At 30.7% G+C, this 23,031-nt stretch overlaps 4 protein-coding genes across 4 annotated transcripts; 2 read left to right on the top strand and 2 right to left on the bottom strand.

Moving 5' to 3' along the window:
- Positions 1–1,195: 1,195 nt before the first annotated feature.
- On the top strand, positions 1,196–3,680 carry LOC113848463 (tubulin beta chain). The gene is made up of 3 exons (XM_027477988.1): positions 1,196–1,712; positions 1,804–2,073; positions 2,684–3,680. Exons 1-3 carry the CDS (start codon positions 1,319–1,321, stop codon positions 3,355–3,357), a joined length of 1,338 nt encoding a protein of 445 aa, XP_027333789.1. The 5' UTR covers positions 1,196–1,318; the 3' UTR covers positions 3,358–3,680.
- A 1,828-nt stretch (positions 3,681–5,508) lies between these two features.
- LOC113848470 (putative germin-like protein 2-1) lies at positions 5,509–6,533 on the top strand. The gene is made up of 2 exons (XM_027478001.1): positions 5,509–5,620; positions 5,998–6,533. Exons 1-2 carry the CDS (start codon positions 5,509–5,511, stop codon positions 6,531–6,533), a joined length of 648 nt encoding a protein of 215 aa, XP_027333802.1.
- A 587-nt stretch (positions 6,534–7,120) lies between these two features.
- LOC113848456 (mucin-2) lies at positions 7,121–9,254 on the bottom strand. Its single transcript, XM_027477976.1, has 2 exons — positions 8,432–9,254; positions 7,121–7,905 (listed from the first exon to the last, which is right to left on the bottom strand). Exons 1-2 carry the CDS (start codon positions 9,252–9,254, stop codon positions 7,121–7,123), a joined length of 1,608 nt encoding a protein of 535 aa, XP_027333777.1.
- Positions 9,255–12,776: 3,522 nt separating this feature from the next.
- On the bottom strand, positions 12,777–19,007 carry LOC113852213 (homeobox-leucine zipper protein HDG11-like). The gene is made up of 10 exons (XM_027482453.1): positions 18,889–19,007; positions 16,695–16,812; positions 16,408–16,599; positions 15,803–16,279; positions 15,570–15,671; positions 15,280–15,483; positions 14,201–14,381; positions 13,815–14,083; positions 13,593–13,682; positions 12,777–13,160 (listed from the first exon to the last, which is right to left on the bottom strand). Exons 1-10 carry the CDS (start codon positions 19,005–19,007, stop codon positions 12,777–12,779), a joined length of 2,136 nt encoding a protein of 711 aa, XP_027338254.1.
- Between the last annotated feature and the right edge of the window lie 4,024 nt (positions 19,008–23,031).

Below are 23,031 nucleotides of genomic sequence, written 5' to 3'. Positions count from 1 at the left end.
AAGGTTGGGTTTGAGTTAGAGTAAGTTAAACTGTATAGATCATTTAATATGTTTTGCTGGGTTATTCGAGTTAGATTATCATAATTAACATATCTTAACACCTCTATATTTAATGTATATCTTAACACACTTTTCATTTACAAGGAGAAATTTTATTTAAGTGAAGAATAGTTAAGGGTAATTATTGATGTACCACCTAAATCAACTACAGGTTAATCTGTTTGAGAGAATTAGAATTTGGGTCAGAACAAATTATTGGCCCAATATAAATCAATACTTAATTGAGCCCCATATTGTGATAATTATTTATTAATTCATTGTTTTGAATAAGAGTGCATATGTCCGTTATTTTCAATGCAGTGGACGCTAGAGTCTAGCCGTAGGTTATCCGCTACTCATATTTTTCTCTCTGCACTGCCGTTTCTTGTGGTTTAAAATGAGAAAAAGATCTTCAATTTGTAGGAAAACTGGAACCATGAAAAAAAATATAATCGTATAATTCAATTTATTAAGACATATATTTAATTTTTAAAATTTCAAAACAATAATTATTTATGGAATATAAACCGAAAGAAATTTCAAAACCGTGAATTGATTGGCTTTTCGAAACTATAATTTCAACGAAGTCAAAGAGGAGCCTGCAGTCCAGAGAAAGATACAAAGGATTCAACACACTGTAATTAGATTCCTCTGACTTACTTACTCCAAACTCTAGTGAGAGTGAGCCAATATTGAATCAAAGGAAAGTTGAATTAATCTAATTTATAGAGTTTAGTGATAAATAATTTTTAAATAAACAGGGGAAGGTTGGATCAATGACAGCTGGGCTGGGCTAGAAGCCATCAATTCTTACCGGCCCACCACACTCCAATAAACACTTATTCAACTGCCGTTTTAATATTTCACTCCATAATTTTTATTAAATTTAAAAATTGCCATTAAAATTTTCCTCTAAAATTCGAAAGTATAGAATGATTGGTATGTGCGATATTTTGAGAAGAGAGAAGCGGTTCTAAAACAGCGTCGTTTCGTTTCCTTTCGGATCAGAATTCACAAAATCAGAGTCACAGCTCAGCACAGCACCAGATCATTTTAAATGAATAAAACTGAAAAAACATTCCATTTATTCCAAAAATACCCTCAGGACCACACACAATTACAGGAAAGGACCACCCTTCAAATTCTCTTCACCCTTCCTTCCGGTGTATACACACAAACACAACACAAAATATCGCTTCCTTCTCATTTCAATTATCCCCAATCTCATCGCTGAGAAAATCCAAACCCTTATTTTCCCTCTCATCAATTTTCCCGGAAAATGAGAGAAATCTTGCACATCCAGGGAGGACAATGCGGGAACCAGATCGGAGCCAAGTTCTGGGAGGTCATATGCGATGAGCATGGAATCGACCACACTGGCAAGTACAGCGGCGACTCCGAGCTTCAGCTTGAGCGCATCAACGTCTACTACAATGAAGCCAGCGGCGGAAGGTACGTTCCTCGCGCCGTCCTCATGGATCTGGAACCTGGTACCATGGATTCCGTCAGATCCGGCCCCTACGGCCAGATCTTCCGCCCCGACAACTTCGTCTTCGGCCAATCTGGCGCCGGAAACAACTGGGCGAAGGGACATTACACCGAAGGCGCCGAACTCATCGATTCCGTCCTCGACGTCGTTCGCAAGGAGGCAGAGAATTGCGATTGCTTGCAAGGTAACTTCAATATTAAATCGCGATTTTGTAATGGTTTTGCTGCCATGATTTTCCTTTGTTGAAGCTAATTATTTCGATTTTATTGTGATAGGGTTTCAAGTCTGTCATTCTTTGGGAGGAGGTACTGGTTCCGGCATGGGTACGCTTCTGATCTCGAAGATTCGTGAAGAGTATCCAGATCGTATGATGTTGACGTTTTCAGTGTTTCCTTCTCCTAAGGTTTCTGACACCGTTGTGGAGCCTTACAACGCCACGCTCTCTGTGCACCAACTTGTTGAAAACGCTGATGAGTGTATGGTTTTGGACAATGAGGCTCTCTATGACATCTGTTTCCGCACTCTCAAGCTTGCTACACCCACGTGTAAGTTTCTGGCTTCTTCATTTAATTACTGTTGCTTTTGTTGTGATTTTTATCGTAGAGTAAATAATTGGAACAATTGACTGGTTTTACTTTCAATTTTGCTGTTTAAATTAAGGTTAAATTATAGATATCGTTTTATTGGTGGGGCCATGGGAGGATTTCAGTGAGTTTAGGATTTTGGTCTCGTGTCTTGCTCATTGCTGGTGGCTATTGTTGTTCAACTTCCGCTATCAATTTGGTTTTCTGTCGCTTTCTCTGAATGGAATGTGTTTACTTCATCTGTTTGTTTGAGATTTTTATAGAATTGACGTTGAAAGAACTTACGTAAAAAAATTATTTGTATTTGGGAATTTAGAAGAATTGATTTTCTATAAAGTAAAAACATTTTGAAGAATAAATATAGGTATGCTTTTTATAATTTTGCTAGTTCCTTCCCCTAAACACAATCTAACTCACTGGAAAAGTTGAAAATGTTTACTTCTCTCAATCAATTCTACTCTACTCGCCACAGGATTGTTTTGAGATATTGTCGCCGTACATGTCAATTCTTTTGGGCCTTAAACAGGCTGGCCATTGTTCGAAGCTAAAATTTTCAATGTTTTGATTACAGTTGGTGACCTTAACCATCTGATTTCTGCCACCATGAGTGGAGTCACTTGTTGTCTACGTTTCCCTGGACAACTGAACTCTGATCTTCGCAAGCTTGCTGTCAATCTTATCCCATTCCCACGACTTCATTTCTTTATGGTTGGGTTTGCACCCTTGACTTCAAGAGGATCCCAGCAATACCGAGCTTTGACCGTTCCTGAATTGACTCAGCAGATGTGGGATGCTAAGAACATGATGTGTGCTGCTGATCCTCGACATGGTCGTTATTTGACTGCCTCGGCAATGTTCCGTGGTAAGATGAGCACCAAGGAGGTAGATGAGCAGATGATCAATGTCCAAAACAAGAACTCTTCATACTTTGTTGAGTGGATACCTAATAATGTCAAGTCCAGCGTTTGTGATATTCCACCTAAGGGTCTTAAGATGGCATCCACTTTCATTGGTAATTCAACTTCAATCCAGGAGATGTTCAGGAGAGTTAGTGAGCAGTTCACGGCTATGTTCAGGCGCAAGGCTTTCTTGCACTGGTACACTGGGGAGGGAATGGACGAAATGGAATTCACTGAGGCTGAGAGTAACATGAATGATCTTGTTGCTGAGTATCAGCAGTACCAGGATGCTACCGCTGATGAGGAAGAGTACGAGGAGGAGGAAGAGGAGGAGGTTACTGCTTAAGGCATCTGTCATTTGTCAAAGTTGTTTCAAATATCATATGAATGATTGGCTTTGAACCTGTGGTATAAGTTTTAATTGTGGTGCGGTCAAATTAGATTGACTCGTTAATGTGTATGCTTATTATTGATTGTTGACATTGTATAAACTGTGTCTTGTTGACAATGCTGTTGTTCTTGAAATCAAGTCTTGGATGTTTGTAATGGTTAATGAGTAGTATCGTTTTTTCTTTTTTCTTTCCCCCTTTTGATATGTTGATTACAGTGGCCTCTGAATTAAACAATAATATTTTTGCCTTTTTCTTTTTAATTGGCATGCTGTTACTTGTGAGACCGAAGCTCCGATATGTGCGTAATCCCGGTTGGGCAAGCGTGGGTAGACTAATGATGTATCCTGATCAAAGTGCCTGAGCTTATAGTCCTATTTTGGAAATTAAAATAGTAAATAATCAATAATTCGGTAGTAATAGAGTTGTGTGATGTTTGACTAATGCAATTGTAATCCAATTGTCAATAACCAATATGAACAAAACGAAAAGGATTATGTTATCAGCACTGTTGATATCGGTAATGTTATCTGGTACGAGAACTGGTGCAACTTAAAAGAGGGAAAGTAGAAAGAAACAGAAAGAGGAAGAATCGAAGGCAAGTTCCGATTACACGGCTACAGCAGGACTTCTTCATCAGTTATTTTGGTTTCTTTTCTTGAACTGTTTGGTTTTATTCTGGGTAGTTGGAACTGTGATTAGATTTATTAGATTTATTGGTTTTTCACTCGAAATGCCCTATCCGATTTTCTTATTCATGTTTTTTTAAATCAATATACACGTATGATAATATTAAAAAGATTATAGCATATGATAGCTTACGTGTATGTGTATTCATCGGGAAATTTTTTTGCTAATTCAATTTTCTCTTCTATCAATACATGATACAAATTAGAAATAATAATTTTGTGTGTGTGGTGGTGGGGGGTTCAAATATAAATAAATTGTTTTGGTTAAAATGGGTCTGCCTTTTCACTTTTTGTAAGAATAGGGGTCTGTTGAAACAGGCATTTTAAGTAGGCATATCATTTTCGTTGGTGAAGGCTTGTAAATATAGTGAGCTTTCGGGTATTGGTTCAATCACCGTCTGGAAATAAAAAATTCCCAAGCCTAAGCTATGAACTGACATTGACAAAAATAGATATGAATGGGCCCAAAAATAAAATAAACCCAAACTATGCGTAAGCTCTTTTGGTCAAAATTAACTTTCAAGAGAAATTAAAAGCAATGACGCCCCGCCTCCCCCCCCTCCACCCCCCCAAAAAAAAGAAGGAAAAGGCTATTGAAGTTGAACATCTATAATTCATATACAGTTCAAAACATTTTATACATGTTTCATAAGATATTTTAACCTCACCCAAATAATCACAAAATGTTTGATATACATATTTGAATAATCCAGAAACAACCTTCATCAAATGAACAAGCTCATGCAATTGGGCCCAAAGGTCTCTTTAAAAACTCAATTTATAAAATGACTAAGGAGAAAATGTAAAAGAAATTTGTTGTATTTTATATTTATTAAATATATTTCTAACATTTTCTTTCTGAGCACGATTTGTTAGACATTCGTGATAACTTCGTGCAAAAACTTCGTACCAAATAAATTCTCCTTAAAAATTATACACTCAAAATCTAGAATGCATTCCCTTGAATGTGTACATTAGCTCCAATTCAAAATAGATGCGGTTGTCATCCATTTCGATCCATATACCCTTATTTTATATTCACTTGCATTTATTTTTTATAATGCTTTTCACAAATGGAAGAGTTCAGCTAAATCAATTAAGATTCTTTTGTAAATGACTAGTTAGCCGAATGGCGGCAACATTGGCCGGCACTATCCAGAGTAACAAAATACCTCTCTACACATAACACAGTATGCACGCCAGCATAAGCAAAACCCACCACTTACGTTATTCTTACCACTTCAAAAGATGACCATTTCTGTTCTTAATTAGGGCGGCATATTTTTGTGGGTTCATATTTTCTGTAGATTGGTTTATAAATAGCCCTTAATGCAATGCCATATTCATTCAACAATTACCAATTAATAGTACTACAACACAACACTACAAAATCCACTAGTGCTTTTGCATTATTGTCAAATGGCCAATCTCTCATTGTTGCTGGCAGTATTAGCTCTTTCACTTTCAGCTGCTTTAGCCGTTGATACTAGTGCTCTCCAAGATTTCTGTGTGGCAGACCCAAATGGGGCAGGTATAGTAAATAAATTGTCACTCTTGCATATTGTAGTCATTACTTTCTGACTTGAAATTAATATATATGACGATTCTTTATAAATTTGATCATGCACTAACTCATAATTATGTTTTAGCTGGAACAACACCTAAATCAACTTGCTTATCTATCTATCTATCTATTAAAGTCTTTGATCAAATGATAACAGACATTTTTTTTAATATTAAAATAATTCTCATTAAATATTTGTTACAAATGTTTAAGTAGAGAACTTAATTATAAAGATATAAGAATTTTGCTTTCAGTTTTGTCCTTAATCTAATTACCTTGCACCTAAATTGAGTTATCTGCCTTCTTCAAAGTTTATATACTCACAATTTGATAAATTATGGCAGTGTTAGTGAATGGTTTGGTATGCAAGGATCCCAAACTTGTTGAGCCAAATGACTTTTACTTTAGCGGCCTTGACATAGCAGGCAACATCACAAACCCTGTTGGGTCAAAAGTGACACCAGTTTTTGCAACTGAGTTACCAGGATTGAACACTCTTGGCATCTCCATAGCACGCATTGACTTTGCACCATGGGGCATTAACCCTCCTCACATACACCCTCGTGCCTCTGAAATCTTGACAGTTCTTGAAGGAAGCTTAGAAGTTGGATTCATCACTTCCAACCCTGAAAACCGCCACTTGAGGAAAGTGCTACAAAAGGGTGATGTGTTTGTGTTTCCCATAGGACTCATTCACTATCAAAGAAATGTGGGGTATGCTAATGCTGTTGCCATTGCAGCTCTTAGCAGCCAGAATCCCGGTGTCATCACAATTGCTAATGCAGTGTTTGGGTCTACGCCTGACATTGCTAGTGACATTCTTGCTAAAGCTTTCTATTTGGACAATGCTACCGTTAATTATCTGCAGTCCAAGTTCTAGGCAAAAACATGGGAGAGAAATTTCATTGATCCTCTGTGTGTTGAATTGTGTGGTTTTTGTACTTTTTTCCATTTGTGTGATTCATTATTTGTTGGTCTTTTCTCATTTCCTTTTGTATTATCTTACAATATTGATTAATTTAATATAATTTGGTGTTAATCTTCTTCATGATCACTTGGTACGTATGATCTTAAGGATATCAGTTCCTATTCAGACAAGATAAAAGTTGCCCCAATTCGCTCGTAAGAAGGTTACAATCAAATTAAATTTATAAAAATCTAGTATAATAAAGGAGTTTAGGTCACTTTAAATGTGCAGGTAATGTCTGTAAAATATAATCCATGATGCAGCTTGAAGAGGTGTTCTCTTCAAATGATCATAGGTTTGGATTTAAGATAAACATATGTATATAAAAATAATATATGTATGTTATTTTTAGCAATATAATCGTGATACATAATGTGAGACTTCAATCACACCATCATCCAAGTTACTTGATGATTTGGTAATTTATTATCATAAAGAAAAAAAAAACTCTGATTAAGTATTCCAGGATGCACTTGTATATCCCTTGTTAAATAAGGAAACTATCTCCTGCAGACAACCCCTTGTCCATCAATTCCACTCACACAGCTCAAGCTAGGCATAGCCATCTTCAAATTCATTGTAACTTCATCGTTGTACGCATTGTTACCAACGAAACGAGCCACAGAACAATCTGGGGAGAACAAGGTGGTAGTTTCAAACTCTTTTGCACCTCCCATTACAGGCATTTTTGCTCCAACATTCACGCGGCTCACATAGTCAGGCTTGTAGGTTTGACCCAACACACCACTTACTTCATTGCTCAAAGAGAAGAACTTGAATCCAAGATCAAGGTGAGCAAAACAATCCTCTCTGGTAATTCCATATTTGTGAATTCTGGAATCTTCTTCAGTTATAGGGACAACCTTGGCTGTTATCCTTAACTTCCCTTCGACTTCAACTATGACACTGTTTGTTGAAGCTGTTCTAGCAATGGAGACACCAGAGACAGTTGAGGATGTCCACGTGGCACCTTCTGATTCGTCGAGGGTGATGGATTCGCCGTCAAAGGTGAGGGCAAGGTGGTCTATGTAGTCTTGCCACGTGGATGTTTTGTGGGCCCCAAGAAAGAGTTGGTGATTGTCAAATAGAATAGCAATGGATTGGACCCAAGTGAAGTCTCTCTTCATGTCGTTGTTTCTTCTGCCAATGAAGTGGGCGTTTATGTGTAGGTTTGGATCGGATACGAGGCAGAAGTTGCTGTCTTTCTTGCCGTGGAAGTAGAAAGTGATTCCATCACCACCTATGAAACGAGGGTCTTGGCAAATAGCTCCTGGTTTGTCACACTCTGCCAATCATACGTATATTCAACATCAAATTTGTCACAAAAATGAAAGTAAGAGAAAAATAAAGAAAGAACAAGCTAATAAATATAAAATGGGTACAAAAATTGAAGGTTGAATTAATGACGTGCATTTACCTTGTTATATGTTATATATTAATGAGTTTTAATATTTTTATATTAACTTTTTTTACACTTACTATTTTTTCTCTCCTTATTAAGTAATTTGACATTTTTAACGGATAAAAGAGTTAAAATATAAATAGAGTCAGATCAATATTAATTGTTCTCAAAATATTGATTATTTGACATTGCTTTTTTTTTTTTATTATTGTATTTTTAAGCTTTTTCCTTTTTCTCTCCCTCTTCTTTAAGTTTGGATATTTTACCAGGGATGTAAGGGGAGGATATGATAGAAGTTACGAGAAACAAACATTTACATTTTTCGAATTAGTGCAGAGTGTTTAATTCAATGTAAGATTTTATAGTGCATGTTAAAGTACAGAGAAGCAAATATTAATGAAAGACTTACTGCAAACTGGTTTGCAAGTGTTGCAATCAACCTCACACCCGCCAGGGCATGGGTTGGGACAAACATGTTCCATATTATAGCACTTTGTGTAGTTCTTGTTCGAACATCTTACTGTTTTGGGTGAGGAAGATTCACCACTTCCAGGAGGAGTTGGAGAAGGTGTTGATGTTGAAGGAGGTGAAGGAGCAGGAGTTGATGGTGATGGAGTTGTTGGAGAAGGTGTTGATGTTGAAGGAGGTGAAGGAGCAGGTGTTGATGGTGATGGAATTGTTGGAGGTGTTGAGGAAGTCGGTGGTGGATTTGGAGGTGTAGGTGTAGGTGATGAAGGAGGGGTAGAAGGTGTTGGTGGTGGATTCTCAGGAGTAGACGTAGGGGGTGGTGGTGAAGGAGGTGATGATGGAGGTGATGGATTTTCAGGTGTAGAAGGAGTAGATGGTGATGTTGGAGGAGATGAAGATGGTGGATTATTAGGTGTAGATGGAGTAGGAGGTGTATTAATTGGAGGGGTTGAAATTGTGGGTGGTGGATTCTCAGGTGTAGAAGGAGTAGGTGGTGGATTCTGTGGTGTAGAAGGGGTGGGAGAATCTGGTGGAGGGTCTGAACTCCCAACACAAATAGGTTTACAAGAAGCACACTCCACTGTACAACCATCAGGGCAAAACTTAGGACATACATGTACTAAATTATAGCAATGCTTGTACTTCTTTATATTGCAGCTTGCATGGCTTGGATTTTTGGCAATTCCAGGGGGGGTAGCCCCTGCCACTTCCAATAGCACCAATAGTATAATTGGCACCAAAACTTGAACAATTATTTGAGCCATTGAAGGTTAACAAATTACCACTTGGCTAGCTGTTATTCTTAGAGTCAAACAGCTATTAGCTCTTCAATTTGTTTTGAGTGAGAATATCTTGCCAAGAGCATTGCCTTTTATAGGCACGAAGAGAATTTATAAGACTTGAAGAACTAATGAATTCCGGGACCTTAGGACTGTGTTGTCTTAGTTTTCTTTACAATAAAAATATCTTTCACATGGTTCCTTGATAAACTAAACTAGTTGAAGTCACTTTTTGTTCTGCATGATGATAAAGCTTTTAGCCTTGCTTCTCTTACCTTTCAACATTTTTAAAGTGAACATGGTATACATCACTTTAATATGAAGTAAAGGGATGCTTTGTTGCACCCAAAGAAATGGGATGCTTTGTTTTTAGTTTTGAAACTTCAGATTTGCCCATAATATCATTATATTGTGTTCATAATAAGTTATGATAATAATTTTTATTTTTTTATCGTATTTTTTAAAATATAAATAAATTAACTATAACTTAACATATATATATATATATATATATATTCATATATAATTTATCTAATTCAGTTTATATTTTTTTTATACTATTTAAATATATATAAATAAAAGTTAATCATATAACTTAAACAAATGTTATTATGTAACGCATTAACTTGTTTACAAAGTTATCAAATATCAACCTTTACAGACATGAATTATAATATTAAAAAATTTCTCTCCTTTGTTATCGGGTTAGAGGAATAGATTAATTAATAATTAGAATGAAAAAAAAATATCATATTAGTTATCCAGGAACTAACTGTAGTCCTTTTAGCATACATGTCTAGGTTCAACTTCCACTTCCATTCAAAGTTATTCCTTACTGCGTTTGCTATATCTGAACATATGCTCATCAGAATGAACATATTTTTATCTATATTTATGTCTACTAATTAAGTATATTGTGATAGGCCACAATTTATGTCAGTTATTATTATTGTATAAAAATTTGTTTATAAATTTCCTCTTCCATGAAAGAAGAGTCTAAATATCTTTAATAAAATGATCCGACTGATATCACAATATATATATAACTTTTGTGTCTATGCATTAAGATAGGTATTTCGATTACAGTTTCATCATGAAATGCTAATTATATAACAACTTTTTAATAAAGGTTTAAAGTCTCATGATAAAAAATTTGTAATAAAAATTTTATAATTTTTTTAATATTATTAATATATTATATTATATCTTATAAATTTTGATAAAATTTTATCATATAGAAGTTTTTATCGTGAAATATTATTTAATTTGCTAAAGAAACTTTACATGAGAAATAGATCACAGTGGCCTACGTCAAAACAGAATATTGTACTTACTTTGACATGCATCACACACCTTGGTGTAATGTGTGTAGAGACATAAATGAGTGGAGTTAAACTGAATATTTAAAGCTCAAATTTGGTTCATAAAAAAATTAAATATTTAAATTTGACTCATTTATTTAAGTGAGTAAGTTTTAATATTTAAATTTAATTTGATTAATAATTTTAAAATTTATACTTGATTCACTAATTTGTTTATAATATTTTTTATTTTTATTTTTATTAATTTAATATTTATTGAATACTGTTATTCTAACAAGTAAAGTAAAATATAATTTTATTTACATAAAAATATTTTCAGGATTGATAAAAATTATATTTCTTTTAAAAAAAATCAGTCTTATAAACTAAAATTAAATAAACAACACACAATGATAATATATATATATATATATATTATTAACAATTTATTAATAACAAGTTTAGAAAATTTAATTTTAACTCACTCAAATAATTATTTAAATTCTAAAAATCGAAAACAAACATTTAATAAATCACGCACTAAATATAATTTTTAAAATGATCAATGAATATGTCTAATAAACAATAGCCTATCCACTTTTCAATTTATGAAGGGCTGACAAGTTAATGTGCAGTGTTAATTACTTTAAATAATGTACTAGACATAGATTAGTAGAAGTTAATCACACCATAATTTTAAATGAGTTTTATCAAGCCCGGTAAAAAAATTAAAATTTTATAATAAAAGAATAAGAAACATGAAAAAAAAAAACTCTAGTCATTTTTAAGAAAAGTTAAAGACCAATCTAAGAAAAGTCTCATAAATCCTTTAAACTTTAACTTTTAGTGGCTCTTGAGTCTTTTATTTCTCCTTCTTCCTTCTTCTCCAAAAAGCACAATTTTTATTTAAAACAAAAATAATATAAAGAAGAGAGATTTTATGTTTTTGAAGTAGATATAGAAGATAGTTGAACATGCCTAAGCACACGAATTTGTGCCTAGGTGCATAATTTGCTTCAAAATTAGCTCATTCTACACATTCAATAATCTTCCAAAAATTTAATTATTTCCCAGAAAGAAATTGAAGAGATTATCTACTACAACCAAGAGAAAAAAAAATACTAAGAATCTATTAATTATTACTATAATAAAGAAAAATAATTAAAATGACTCCAACCTACACATATTCTAAACAATATTAGACTCTCAAATGCCAACATATTGCTTGTATAATATACAAATAATAAACAAGTACTAAATTTTAAGAAATCGAAACTATTATACATTTTTTTTACATAACTAAATTTATGAATGAACAATCAAATTGATTGAAAAACATTAGAAAATCATGTATAATTTACTCAACAAAAAATCTAAAAAATACCCTAACTTATATATACAATAATTATAGTTTAGGAACCAAAATCACCTTTATAACTGTTTTATTAAATAAAATTGATTAGTTATATGGTGTAACTATTATTTAGATTGTTTTACCATCATATGAATTTGTTTGGTTTAAATTTTTGTAAAATTAATTTAAAATATTTATTATTAAATTTATTGATTTATATTTGATATTATAATTATGAAGACTTTTTTTTGTATGAATTGTATAACCATATCAAAATATGTTACTAAAATAGCCATAAAAAATTGAAGAAAAAATATTTAAAATTTGGTCGCTAATGATGGCAATCTTTATAATTAAAAGACCCAAACATGTTTTTTTTTCTTTTAAATATTTTTATTTACCCCACATGGCATGTGAAACAAACATAAACACCATTAGCGCTATAACCATTTGTATTACAAGAAATCAGAGAACGAATGAGAATGAGAATGTATTGTTGTTTAGGTTTTTTTTTTTTTTAATATCTAATTTATTTAACAAATTATGTCAAATCATTGTTCAAAGTGCCTTTTAGAGATTGACATCTTATGTTCTAAAATGTGTTCATATAATTTATGAATGGAAAAGCATTAAAAATAATAGAAAAAATAGCTTATCCTAATGGTATGGTATTTTTTAAATGGAATATTTGACATTGTAAGGATCTAAATTATCGCGCATAACAAATTGAGAAAAAAATGGACAAAAGCAACATATTATTAAGTTTAAATGTCAAGAAAACTTGTCATGTAAAGGAAATAAGACAATATCTTGTCCTTAAACAAGGGATAAGAAAACAACATAACCAAAAGATTACTCCAAGTTACTACAATTTAGAGCATCCTTTATTTTTAGGATTGTTGAGGTTAAAAGGGTATTCACAGCTGCCACAGATTCCATATTTAACAGATTGATTCCACTTGGACTACAAGCCAATATTTGGAAAGCCACAGTCAATAATGAGCCTTCTGATCTATCAACATTTGTATTATCAAATGCTCCTAAATTTGCATTTGGATCATCATGTGCAACGATAACAAAACCCGATGGAAGAATTGGTAGCAATGAAGAGTCTTCCCCTTGTATAGCCATATTCATAGTTCTTACATCGGTTGGAGCATATACAACATATGATCCCATGGAATTTGTAAGACTTTCTTGAAGAATCAACGCATTGTTCTCGCTAGGGATGAATGGCTAAAAATGAATAATTGAAATGAATTTAATCAGTTTACTTGAAGAAACAATAATAAGGTTAGGAATTTAGAGTATTTATTATCTTATTCATATTTAAACATATAAATTGGACAATTTACATTAAGTTCACAACATTTAAGCATATAAAATTACCATATTCCTTTTTTAAGCTTTTGTTATGTGGATTTAAGTCATTATTTTCAACAAGTTATGAGAATTGCAATCAAAGACACTATATCCATATTGACTATATCTGTATTGAATTTCTTGGGGTATGAAGAAGATGGATATATGCAATGCTATTTTAAAGATTGATCAAATAGAAATCACCATTGCATCAAAATTTGCCCTCTATAATTGTATTAAAAGTAAAGTAAATTTGTCTTATAACAAAATTGGAACATAAAAAAAAAAAAGAAAGATTTTAAATACCCGGATAATTGATGTACAATTGCCAGGATGAGTTCCATGTGAGATGTGCGCAACCTTGTGCACTGGATTTCCACAGGAAAGAACATCCCACTATATACAAGATAATAACAAGCTAGTATGTATTAATAATTCTACAAAGCAAGATTTATTTAAATTTAATTAACTAACAAATATAAGTTATTTTAATAAAATAGAAGATTATTTAGCTAACTTATTATGAACCTGAGCTCGTCTTTTTTCATCTGTGAAGAACTCAAAAATTTTCAAATAATGGAGAGGTAGCCAAAGGGATGTAGCAGCTACAACAATCATGCCATTTGGTTGACCAAGGTTTGTGTTTTTTCGGATGGAGACCCTAACACCGCTATTATTCTCCATAGTTAAATGTGGGAAGTCCAAGTTACCCGACATTGTTAAACTTTGACAAAAGATTTTAAGCATTCGATGAGAAAAATTCATTACACTCCTCCTCCCTTCAAGTGAATTGATCACTGAACAATCAATAATGTAAAATGTTAACTTAGATATAATCACATAATAAATCATAAGGCAAATAAATGAATAATTAAGTGTTGGAATTTGGAGTAGTAAAGATGACAAAGTGTAACCTCCTTCAAAGCCATGATTGGCTATCTTTTCAACATAAAACCAAGCAAATCTTTCACACATTCTTTGAAGTTCCATCATCCATCTTTCTGCTCCATATGCCATATTGATACTAACAATATCTCTGTACAGTGGGTGCGTTTGGATTTTATCATCCACCTCCACGTGTTCAACCCAAGTAACCTAACATACAACATATCATAGTAATTTTATTGATTTCGTTTGAAAAAATGTGAAATATGAATATTTGAACACAATCCACAAAAGTTACTAAACCAATTGAGTGCACTCGTTACTTAGCTTTACTTAATTACTATTGGAATATTGTATCATGTTGTGAAATATTAAAAAGTTAATCCCAAAATAAAAGATGTTATCTGAAGAATTATGGTTAATGAATTTAGATAAGTTAAATTAATTATAGTCTTCATCAATCAAAGACTATAAATCACTCAACAGTAGCTGATCACAGTGAAAGTGGACTGCGACCCACACTAACACTTTATCTACAAAGTCAATAAAAAATTCAAATCTTGGAGAATTTCGGAAAAAGACTTTGCTTGACTACTACTCTAATATGAAGGTTAATCTTAGAACTTTTTTTTGGCAAAGATTCTCAATTAAAGACAAAAGTTATAATTCTAATTCTAGTATGATCCCTCACTTCCCATTTCCAACTTAATGCCTTTGCATCACAGTTAGTTGAAAGAAAAAATAAATATTGACAGAATATTCTGAAATTTTTTTTTTAAAAAAAGCATAAATTTTTTAAGAAAATTATTTATAATACGATTTTATTTTCGAGGATATTTTAGAATTTTAATCTTACCAGCTAGACTATCACATTCAAACAACCATTTTTTTTTAAATATAAACTTACGAACGGTAAAAATCTTCAATTCATATATAATTCCAAGATAGCTATTCAACTTAACAAGGTATGGATGCTTTCTAGCATAGTCGAGGATTGATACTTTTCAGTAAAATTTGTTTCGAATATAAAATGCACGTTTTTCCTCAATAGTAGGTAGTGCATTTCAATATTCATGTACTCTATTTCACAAATATGTAAATTACTAACCATGGAATACCCATTAGGCATTTCTTGAATCAAGCATCCAGATGGATGCCTCCAAGATCGAGAAGGAGAATTGTTCTGTTGAAAGGGATCAAATGACACATCTGTTATCACCCATTGACCATCTTCAATTTGTTGACAATAGCGAAGGAATTGAAATTTACGAGCTTGCACTAAAGGTGAAAGAATATGCATTTCTTCAATCATCTGTCATAAGAGTATTGTCAACAAATGAAAAAATTATAGTAAACAAGCTCAATTACATAAAACATCGTTTGCAAGAAAGTATATACCAACTGCAAGGCTCCACTTCGATTTCCTAAGAAACCACTTTCTAGTACTTTAATTGTTTCTGCTTTTGTAACAATTGTTGGGAACAGATTAACCCACTTGTCCTGATGAAAAGGTGAAGAATATTATGCTCTTATTAGTATACATATTTCTTTACTATAGATAATCAATGTCGTAATGTTAAAGAAAAATAGGATAATATTTAGAAAATAAAAAAAAAATGATAAACTGTTACCGAATCTAGAAACATTTCAACTAGCTGAATGCCACTAATGTTAACCATCCCTGAATCTTTTGTTGCTTCTACATGTATGTTGGCACCTTTGAATTGTTTGGTTCTTGAAAATATTTTCTCATAACTTTCACGATGAAGAACAAGCTTCCCATCTTGAGTTGAAGACTTGATCCAAAAGGGCTCATTGATGCGAAGAAGCCTAACTAATTCTTCCATTGCAGTAGTAGCAACCTCTAACATAAATGGTTTCTCTACATCTACACCTCCCAATGAGTTCGACAATAATAGATCATCTATAACTTGTGTACTAAAACTTTGATCAAGACATAGACTTTCATCAATCACATGGTTAAGTGAACTTCCATGTGGTGGATCATATGAAGTTGAACCTGTGATAGGAATAACAGTTTGTTGCAACTCAGGTTGTGACATTTGTTTCTCCAAGTACCTTGCAAGAAGTCTAGACACTTTGTCATGCTGAAAATTGATTCATAAACAAATGTTGATTAAAAGCATTCATTGTATATCCCTTTGTAATAAAAAGGTAAAATATAATATTCATATCAAATTCATTATAAGAGAATAAATCCAATGAATTCACTAGCCTCATCTTTTAGTTGAGCATTTTCGAGTTGCATCTTTTGCATAAAGTGTTCATGCTCTCCTTCTGCATATGGTGGACCCCCACAAGATGGGCAAAGCATATTCTTCAACGCCTCTTTCATGAATTCGTTTTCACTATTTATCCTATCATTCTCAACCCGAAGAGCAGTGTTATCTGCTCTCTCGTGTTGATTCTTAATGTAACATACACAAAATGATCAACAATGAGTATGGACACATTTAAAATAACTTCTGAATGAAAAATACTAGACTAAAGAATATTGATCACCTTAATTTGAGTCCTCTTATTTTGAAACCAAAACTTAATTTGTTTAGGCTCAAGCCCAACCTCGGTGGCTAATTGGCGTCGTTGGGTTTCGTCAGGATGTGGGCACTCCTTGATGAATCTTTATTTTCAAGAGTTAAAATCCCCCAATTAGTTAAGAGGGTGTTGAGAGATAAGTTAGTAAATTAACAAATGCACAACTAATTAAAGTAAATGTGCTAATTATTTTTTTTTGGATTTTTTAATAAAATATTTAAAGTAAACGTGTTGGAAAAAAAATTCAACATTTAAATTATATCTACAACTACATGTGGTGGATCATTATGTTGATTTGGTTCAAATTTAGGTCATTTAGGATAGTTAATCTGAACCAATTCACTCATATTAACTTGAGTTAGTTAAGGTTAGGAATTCAGATAGTAATTTTTCATTTGACTTAAATATGTTTTCAATTTATACATTTTACAAAATTGTTGTAGTCAATTTATACTTTTTTTTAACTTATTTTAGTCTTTGAATATTTTAACTCATCACTTTTGGTTCCAAATGATCATTAAGTATTGAAGTAATTAATGAAAATATTATTAAATATTAATTATTTATGTGATCATGTTGATAAAAGGAATCAAAATTCTTAAGTTATACAAATATTGAAAACTAAAACATGAACACTTAATATTAATAAAAATGATACAAGTTTCAAATAAAAAATAAATCCCAAAATTCTTTCAATATTCGCTACTATTAGCGCAAACCAACAGTGAGATATTGGCAATAGATCAATGTGACCAACTGAAAAAAATTAAGTGAATTAAATATGATACTTATATTTATATATATGGAAAAACTAGAATGAATAGACGAATTGAACTTTTAAAAAAATGAAATATTCACAATCTGGATACCACAAAATTAATGAAGTAATTGAGGTAAAATTAGTGAAAGCAATGACAATAATTGATAGAAAAACTGGTTTCAACCAATTTTTTCTTTAAAATTTTGAATTTTTTATTTAATTTCTTTAGATAAACAAAAAAATCATATTTAAGATCCACACATAACTTGTTATTCTACAAATCTTTTATCATCAATTTCTTATTAAATAACTTATGTAATATAATCTTTTATTTTAATTTAAAATTTCACTTAACTCAATTATCTAATACTTTTATATAAGTTTAGTTTTAGTATATTTTCAATGAAAATTGTAACTTTTTTACATTTTCAACTAATTATAATATGTTATAAATATAGTTTTCCTATTAATTATTATAAAAAAAATGTTAACAATTCTTTACTAATATATTCATAATTGAATAAAACACTGTAAAAAAATTTTAAATTAAATTCATTTTATATTAACTTGTTTGTTAATATATTTTATTATTATGAGTTTATTATGGTTAAATTAATAAATTATAAACTAATATCTTCATCAAATCAACATCCACTATCAAGTCAAGCATACTAAAGTGTTTTTTTAAAATAATTAAGAGGTAGTTTGTTTAGATTTTCATAAAATTGATTTTGAATATGTATTTTAAAAATTAATTTGTGTCTGGGTATGATTTTTTTTTAAAATTGAGAAGAGTTTATCTTATTTGGTAGATAAAAAAAAAAAGTTAATTATTTTTAGAGTGTCTATAAAATATCATTGGTAGGTCTCATCTAGAATCAATTTTTTACCCACTAAAAATGTTATAATATTTTACTTAACTGAACATTAATTTTATTTATTGTAAAATTGATTTTTTTTTCAACTGCAAAATTACCCAAACAAGCATGTGTATAATACAAATTAATTTTGGTACTCCTTAATGTGATTAGATCATAAACCAATCGGGTATTAAATATAATTTAACTGAAAAAAGAAAAAACACGTTACTAAAGAGCTTGATAAGCCAAGCAAAATAAAACCAAGATATACTTATCATCGATGCTGAGGGAAATGCGTTGAGCTTGATAAGGTTTTATGAAATAGCTAGCAAACCCTATAAAATTCTCAATGGTTTTATGTTGTGTCATTTGTTAATCATATCTTTTAATCCTAAGTTGATTGACATATGGTTTAACCTTTCATACCCTTCATCCAAAAAAGATATTCCCTCAAAACCAGTTCAAGAAAATCAAATAGTAATATACCAAAAAGTAGTAGCAATTGAAGAAAAGATTGTTTACGAAATTGGAGTCATCTTACTTTTCAAGTTTGGCTGTTTGAGCAGAACTAAGACGTTTGTAGGAGGGTCTTTTTCCCTTGTGTGAGGTATGAGTGCCTTCATCACCAGACCCATCAACACCTCCCATTGAAGAATCCATTTTTCAACCACGGTAAGGAAATACCTGCAAGTACTAGAGTTTTTTGCTCCTTTTCCTCTATTCCTGTTGACATTTAATTAATTTTGAATCGTTATTAGTGCTAATTTATATGTGTTGCTTAGTCCTTCACATCCTCAATGTAGCTTGCATACATGACTTAGCCTCCACAAAAGGGAAAATTAATAAAATAATATAATAATGATAAAGAGAAAGCAAAATTTAATTACTTCCTAGATAGAGACTTTTCCTTTGGATTCTCGCGTATGACGGAAAATGGAAATGTTTATTAAAATTTTCCATATAAGTACATTATATATATTTTCTACCATGTAAAGGATGTAAATAAATAATTGATAAGGTTTAAAAAATTATAGAAAGGATGTTTTCTTGATAAAGCACCACCTTTGGGAAAAGATTAATTATTTGGCAAACTTTATAAGAGCAATGGATGGTTTTTAAAACCTTCCATAGGTACATAGAATTTTAAAAAATGAAAATAATTAAACAAATATTAGTAATATATATTTTTTGTTATTAGATGAATTATGTGAGTTGAATAGAGCACGTGTTTAAATTATTTAGTGAGACATGCATAAAGTTACATAATAATAAAGAACAAGTCAACGATAGCATTAAAAGAATGTAAAATATAGGATTTTTTTTCCGGTTTTACAATATAAATTTCGATACTTAATTTTTAATAACTAATAAGATGAATTTAATATTTGTATTAACAATGCATTTCGAGTACCCATTTGATAAAAATATGCAAAATATTTGTTGATATTCAATGGAAAATTTTGTTATTGTTAAACGTCAAAGCCGCAAGAAATTAAACTGTTCGTGAATATATTGATGATTCAATAGTCAATAATTTGTCGATATAATGGCAAAATCATAGCTTTTTGACCTCATGATATTATTGACATTTAGTCGTTGAGAATATTTATTGTAATTTTATTATCATTAATTAAATAATTTAGTCCTATTAATTTGAATAATTTTGTTGTATTTTTTTCAACATTGAATAAAAATAAAAAAAAATAAAAATTGATTAAGACTAATAAATATTTGAAATATAGTATTAAGCTACGTATTATAAGAAAAATAAATACAGTTGAAAATGTGTGCTCAGGCTAAAGAGCAAGAGTTTTCTCAAACACTACGGAGACATGCATCTATGTGCAATTTATGCCTTGGCTAACAAAAGATAGGTGATATAGGGAGACAGTGAAAATTCTTAAAACTAAAAATTAACCTACAATTTTGGTGGATCTAAATATCACTTTTTGTGACAATTAGTAAGAAATTTCCATCATTCAATGTCTACAATGAATATGTTAGCATGTGATGATCTTAACATATATTAACTTGACAAAGTTTTCAGCCAAAAGCTTGGCAAGAACGCAGTAAATCCCATCTTCACCAAGATGCCATACAACACACCATGATCACCACCATTCCCAAAAGCAGTTAAATTTTTATTTGAGGGATTTGGAAGAGTTGGGTGCCAGCATTCCTCCATAATTCGTCTAATGCCAAAACCTCTACATCGTAGCATCAACCATACACTAATCACCATCTCCTAAACACATGATGCAACACCATCTCCTAAATATCGTATGAGTATAATCACTAAAAATGTATATAAAGGTAAATTTTATAAAGAATGGATCCGTATTAACCTATACTTTAAACATATAAAAAATATGATGAATCAGTAGTTAATTACAAAATCAATGGCAAACACTATATTAATAATTTTGACACTAATTGATATGAAAATTAATTCATTATTTATTATCATTATTTAAAAAAGTTGATTGAATATCTCCTGCAGATAAACAATGATTACTAAAGTGAAATTATATTTTTTATTTTCTAACTTTTACATATTTTTTTGTTTTATTTTAATTTTTAAAATTTTTAATTTAGTATTTTAACTTTTAAAAATATTTTAAATAGGTTATTTAAAAAAAACATTAATTTCATATTACTTTTCTTCTTAGGACTTCTTTTTCCCATGCAGATTCTTTCTCTTTTTGCATAACTCCTCTTTGTCATGTTTTGAGAAGTTTGATTGTTGTCTTTGCAGTAGTGAAGTCTCATTATTCGATAGATTGATTGAAACTCTCATCTTTAATTTTATGAACATATGTTGTTGCTTATTGTCAAGGTTGTCTCTGGTTTGTTCACTATTTGCGATTATAATTTCTTTAATATGCTAGCTTTTGGGGTAATTATTTGTGAACTTTGACCGTGAATTTAGGGTGAATGTTCTTCTAAATTTTGAAGTGACGTAAATTTTATTGCTCGTTCTTAGAATTAAAATTCTAAGTTAAAATTAAATTTTATATCATTATGTAAGATCTAAAATTTTTAAAAATAATTTAATTTTACATTAAAATTTTATTTAATAACTTTTGTTAAAATAATGTGTTAATTAAAAAAACAAAAAACATGAGAATGTAAGAAGAGAAAGAAAATGCATAAGAAAAGAGAAAACAAAATAAGAGAGGGGAAAAAAGTACTTGAAAAGAAAATATTTAAAGAAGAACAAGAATAACGAAAATAAAAAATAATAAATATGAGAAAAAGACACGATATAATATATGAGAGTGTATTTGTGAATTATAATATTTAAGAATTTAAATTTTATGTAAGAATTAAAGTAGACTAAATTTAGTTATCATAAAATTTGAAATTATAATTTCAATTTTAAATATATATTTAAATATAATAATTAAAATTCTAAAGTTTAATTCCAATTTCAACTTTTAATTCTATAATAAATTCTGTAAGCATTAAAGGTAGTAGTTAATAGGCCGACAATGAAGGTCACAAACTATATTGATTTATTGGGTTATCAATCACTAGGATGAATCGAACTGAAAAAACCACGCTTGCTTTGTGTTTGGCATTTAGGTAGATTTTGGGCCTTACTTCTCTTAACTTGTTGATCACTACTACTTTGGGCTTTGATCAATGGTAATTATTAAGACAAAGTTAATTTTGTGCACAAAGTTTATTATTCATTGTCATTGATTTAATAATTCATTTGTTAATTATTAATAATATAATTAATGGTATAAATTTTAATAACATAGATTATTATCATTATTAAGTTACAAAATCATTAAAAATTTAATTAAATTATTGAAAATTCACTACTTAAATTAGCTTGGGTAGTAGATATGTTAAAAAAGAAATTAAAATATATCATTAAGATTTAACCAAATTAAAGAATGATTTTTTTTCTTTTGATAAATAAATCGGAACACACATAGCAATCTTTAAATAATCTTCTTCTGTATTTACTAAATTATATTAAAAAATATTATAAAAGAAAAACTTCGTATATCACACGTGTGTGTATCACACCGATACCTAATAAATGTATAAATTAAAATGTGAAAAAATGTTTTAAAAAAAAGGTGGTTTTATCTAAAACTTTCACTTTTATCATAAGCACTTGCGTCAATGAATGGAGCCTGGCCAAGACTACGCAAAAGGCTCAAATCAATCCAGTTCAATGCAACGAGATTTTATCATTTTCCAAAGAAGAAAGCATGATCAGCAAGAGAAGTCTAAATCTAACAGACGAAGAAAAATACCAGTAACACATTTATCTGAATACACTTCTTAACAGAGTTTTTGTGATCGTCAATTTTGAAAAAAAAAATATATATAATACTTATTTCATAAATTGATAATTTTTTAAAATTATTTTAACTTTTTAAAAATCTGATCAATAATGCGTGCTGTAAACATTCCTAACAGATGAAATGAGATCCTCTGAATATTAAGCTTCTCTTGAAGCATATAAAACATTATTTTGCTCATACTATAAAAATAAAAACATACAAAATATAATAAAAATATAAAGCATACATATAACGTCTATAATATCATTCCACATAATGACACATAAAAGTTCCAATAACTGGCAACATGTATTACGACAGCTAAAACATTGAATCATGCATCTATATAATCTTTGACCAAAGGAAAAGAAAACATCACA

This window comes from Abrus precatorius, unplaced genomic scaffold (genome assembly GCF_003935025.1).
Source record: "Abrus precatorius isolate BTA unplaced genomic scaffold, Abrus_2018 Scaffold10, whole genome shotgun sequence".
In the NCBI taxonomy this organism is placed as follows: domain Eukaryota; kingdom Viridiplantae; phylum Streptophyta; class Magnoliopsida; order Fabales; family Fabaceae; genus Abrus; species Abrus precatorius.
This window is presented reverse-complemented; position numbering and strand designations above follow the sequence as displayed.

What these genes read in the sequence shown, in the direction of transcription:
- LOC113848470 (XM_027478001.1), top strand. Translation starts at nt 5,509, where the DNA reads ATGGCCAATCTCTCATTGTTGCTGGCAGTATTAGCTCTTTCACTTTCA. An exon ending in GGCAGACCCAAATGGGGCAG is followed by an intron (nt 5,621 to 5,997) that starts GTATAGTAAATA and finishes AAATTATGGCAG; the next exon opens with TGTTAGTGAATGGTTTGGTA.
- LOC113852213 (XM_027482453.1), bottom strand. Translation starts at nt 19,007, where the DNA reads ATGGATTCTTCAATGGGAGGTGTTGATGGGTCTGGTGATGAAGGCACT. An exon ending in TTGAAATGTTTCTAGATTCG is followed by an intron (nt 15,672 to 15,802) that starts GTAACAGTTTAT and finishes CCTTTTCATCAG; the next exon opens with GACAAGTGGGTTAATCTGTT. An exon ending in ATTGTACATCAATTATCCGG is followed by an intron (nt 13,161 to 13,592) that starts GTATTTAAAATC and finishes ATTCATTTTTAG; the next exon opens with CCATTCATCCCTAGCGAGAA.
- LOC113848463 (XM_027477988.1), top strand. Translation starts at nt 1,319, where the DNA reads ATGAGAGAAATCTTGCACATCCAGGGAGGACAATGCGGGAACCAGATC. An exon ending in GAATTGCGATTGCTTGCAAG is followed by an intron (nt 1,713 to 1,803) that starts GTAACTTCAATA and finishes TTATTGTGATAG; the next exon opens with GGTTTCAAGTCTGTCATTCT. An exon ending in CAAGCTTGCTACACCCACGT is followed by an intron (nt 2,074 to 2,683) that starts GTAAGTTTCTGG and finishes TTTTGATTACAG; the next exon opens with TTGGTGACCTTAACCATCTG.
- LOC113848456 (XM_027477976.1), bottom strand. Translation starts at nt 9,254, where the DNA reads ATGGCTCAAATAATTGTTCAAGTTTTGGTGCCAATTATACTATTGGTG. An exon ending in CACTTGCAAACCAGTTTGCA is followed by an intron (nt 7,906 to 8,431) that starts GTAAGTCTTTCA and finishes TATGATTGGCAG; the next exon opens with AGTGTGACAAACCAGGAGCT.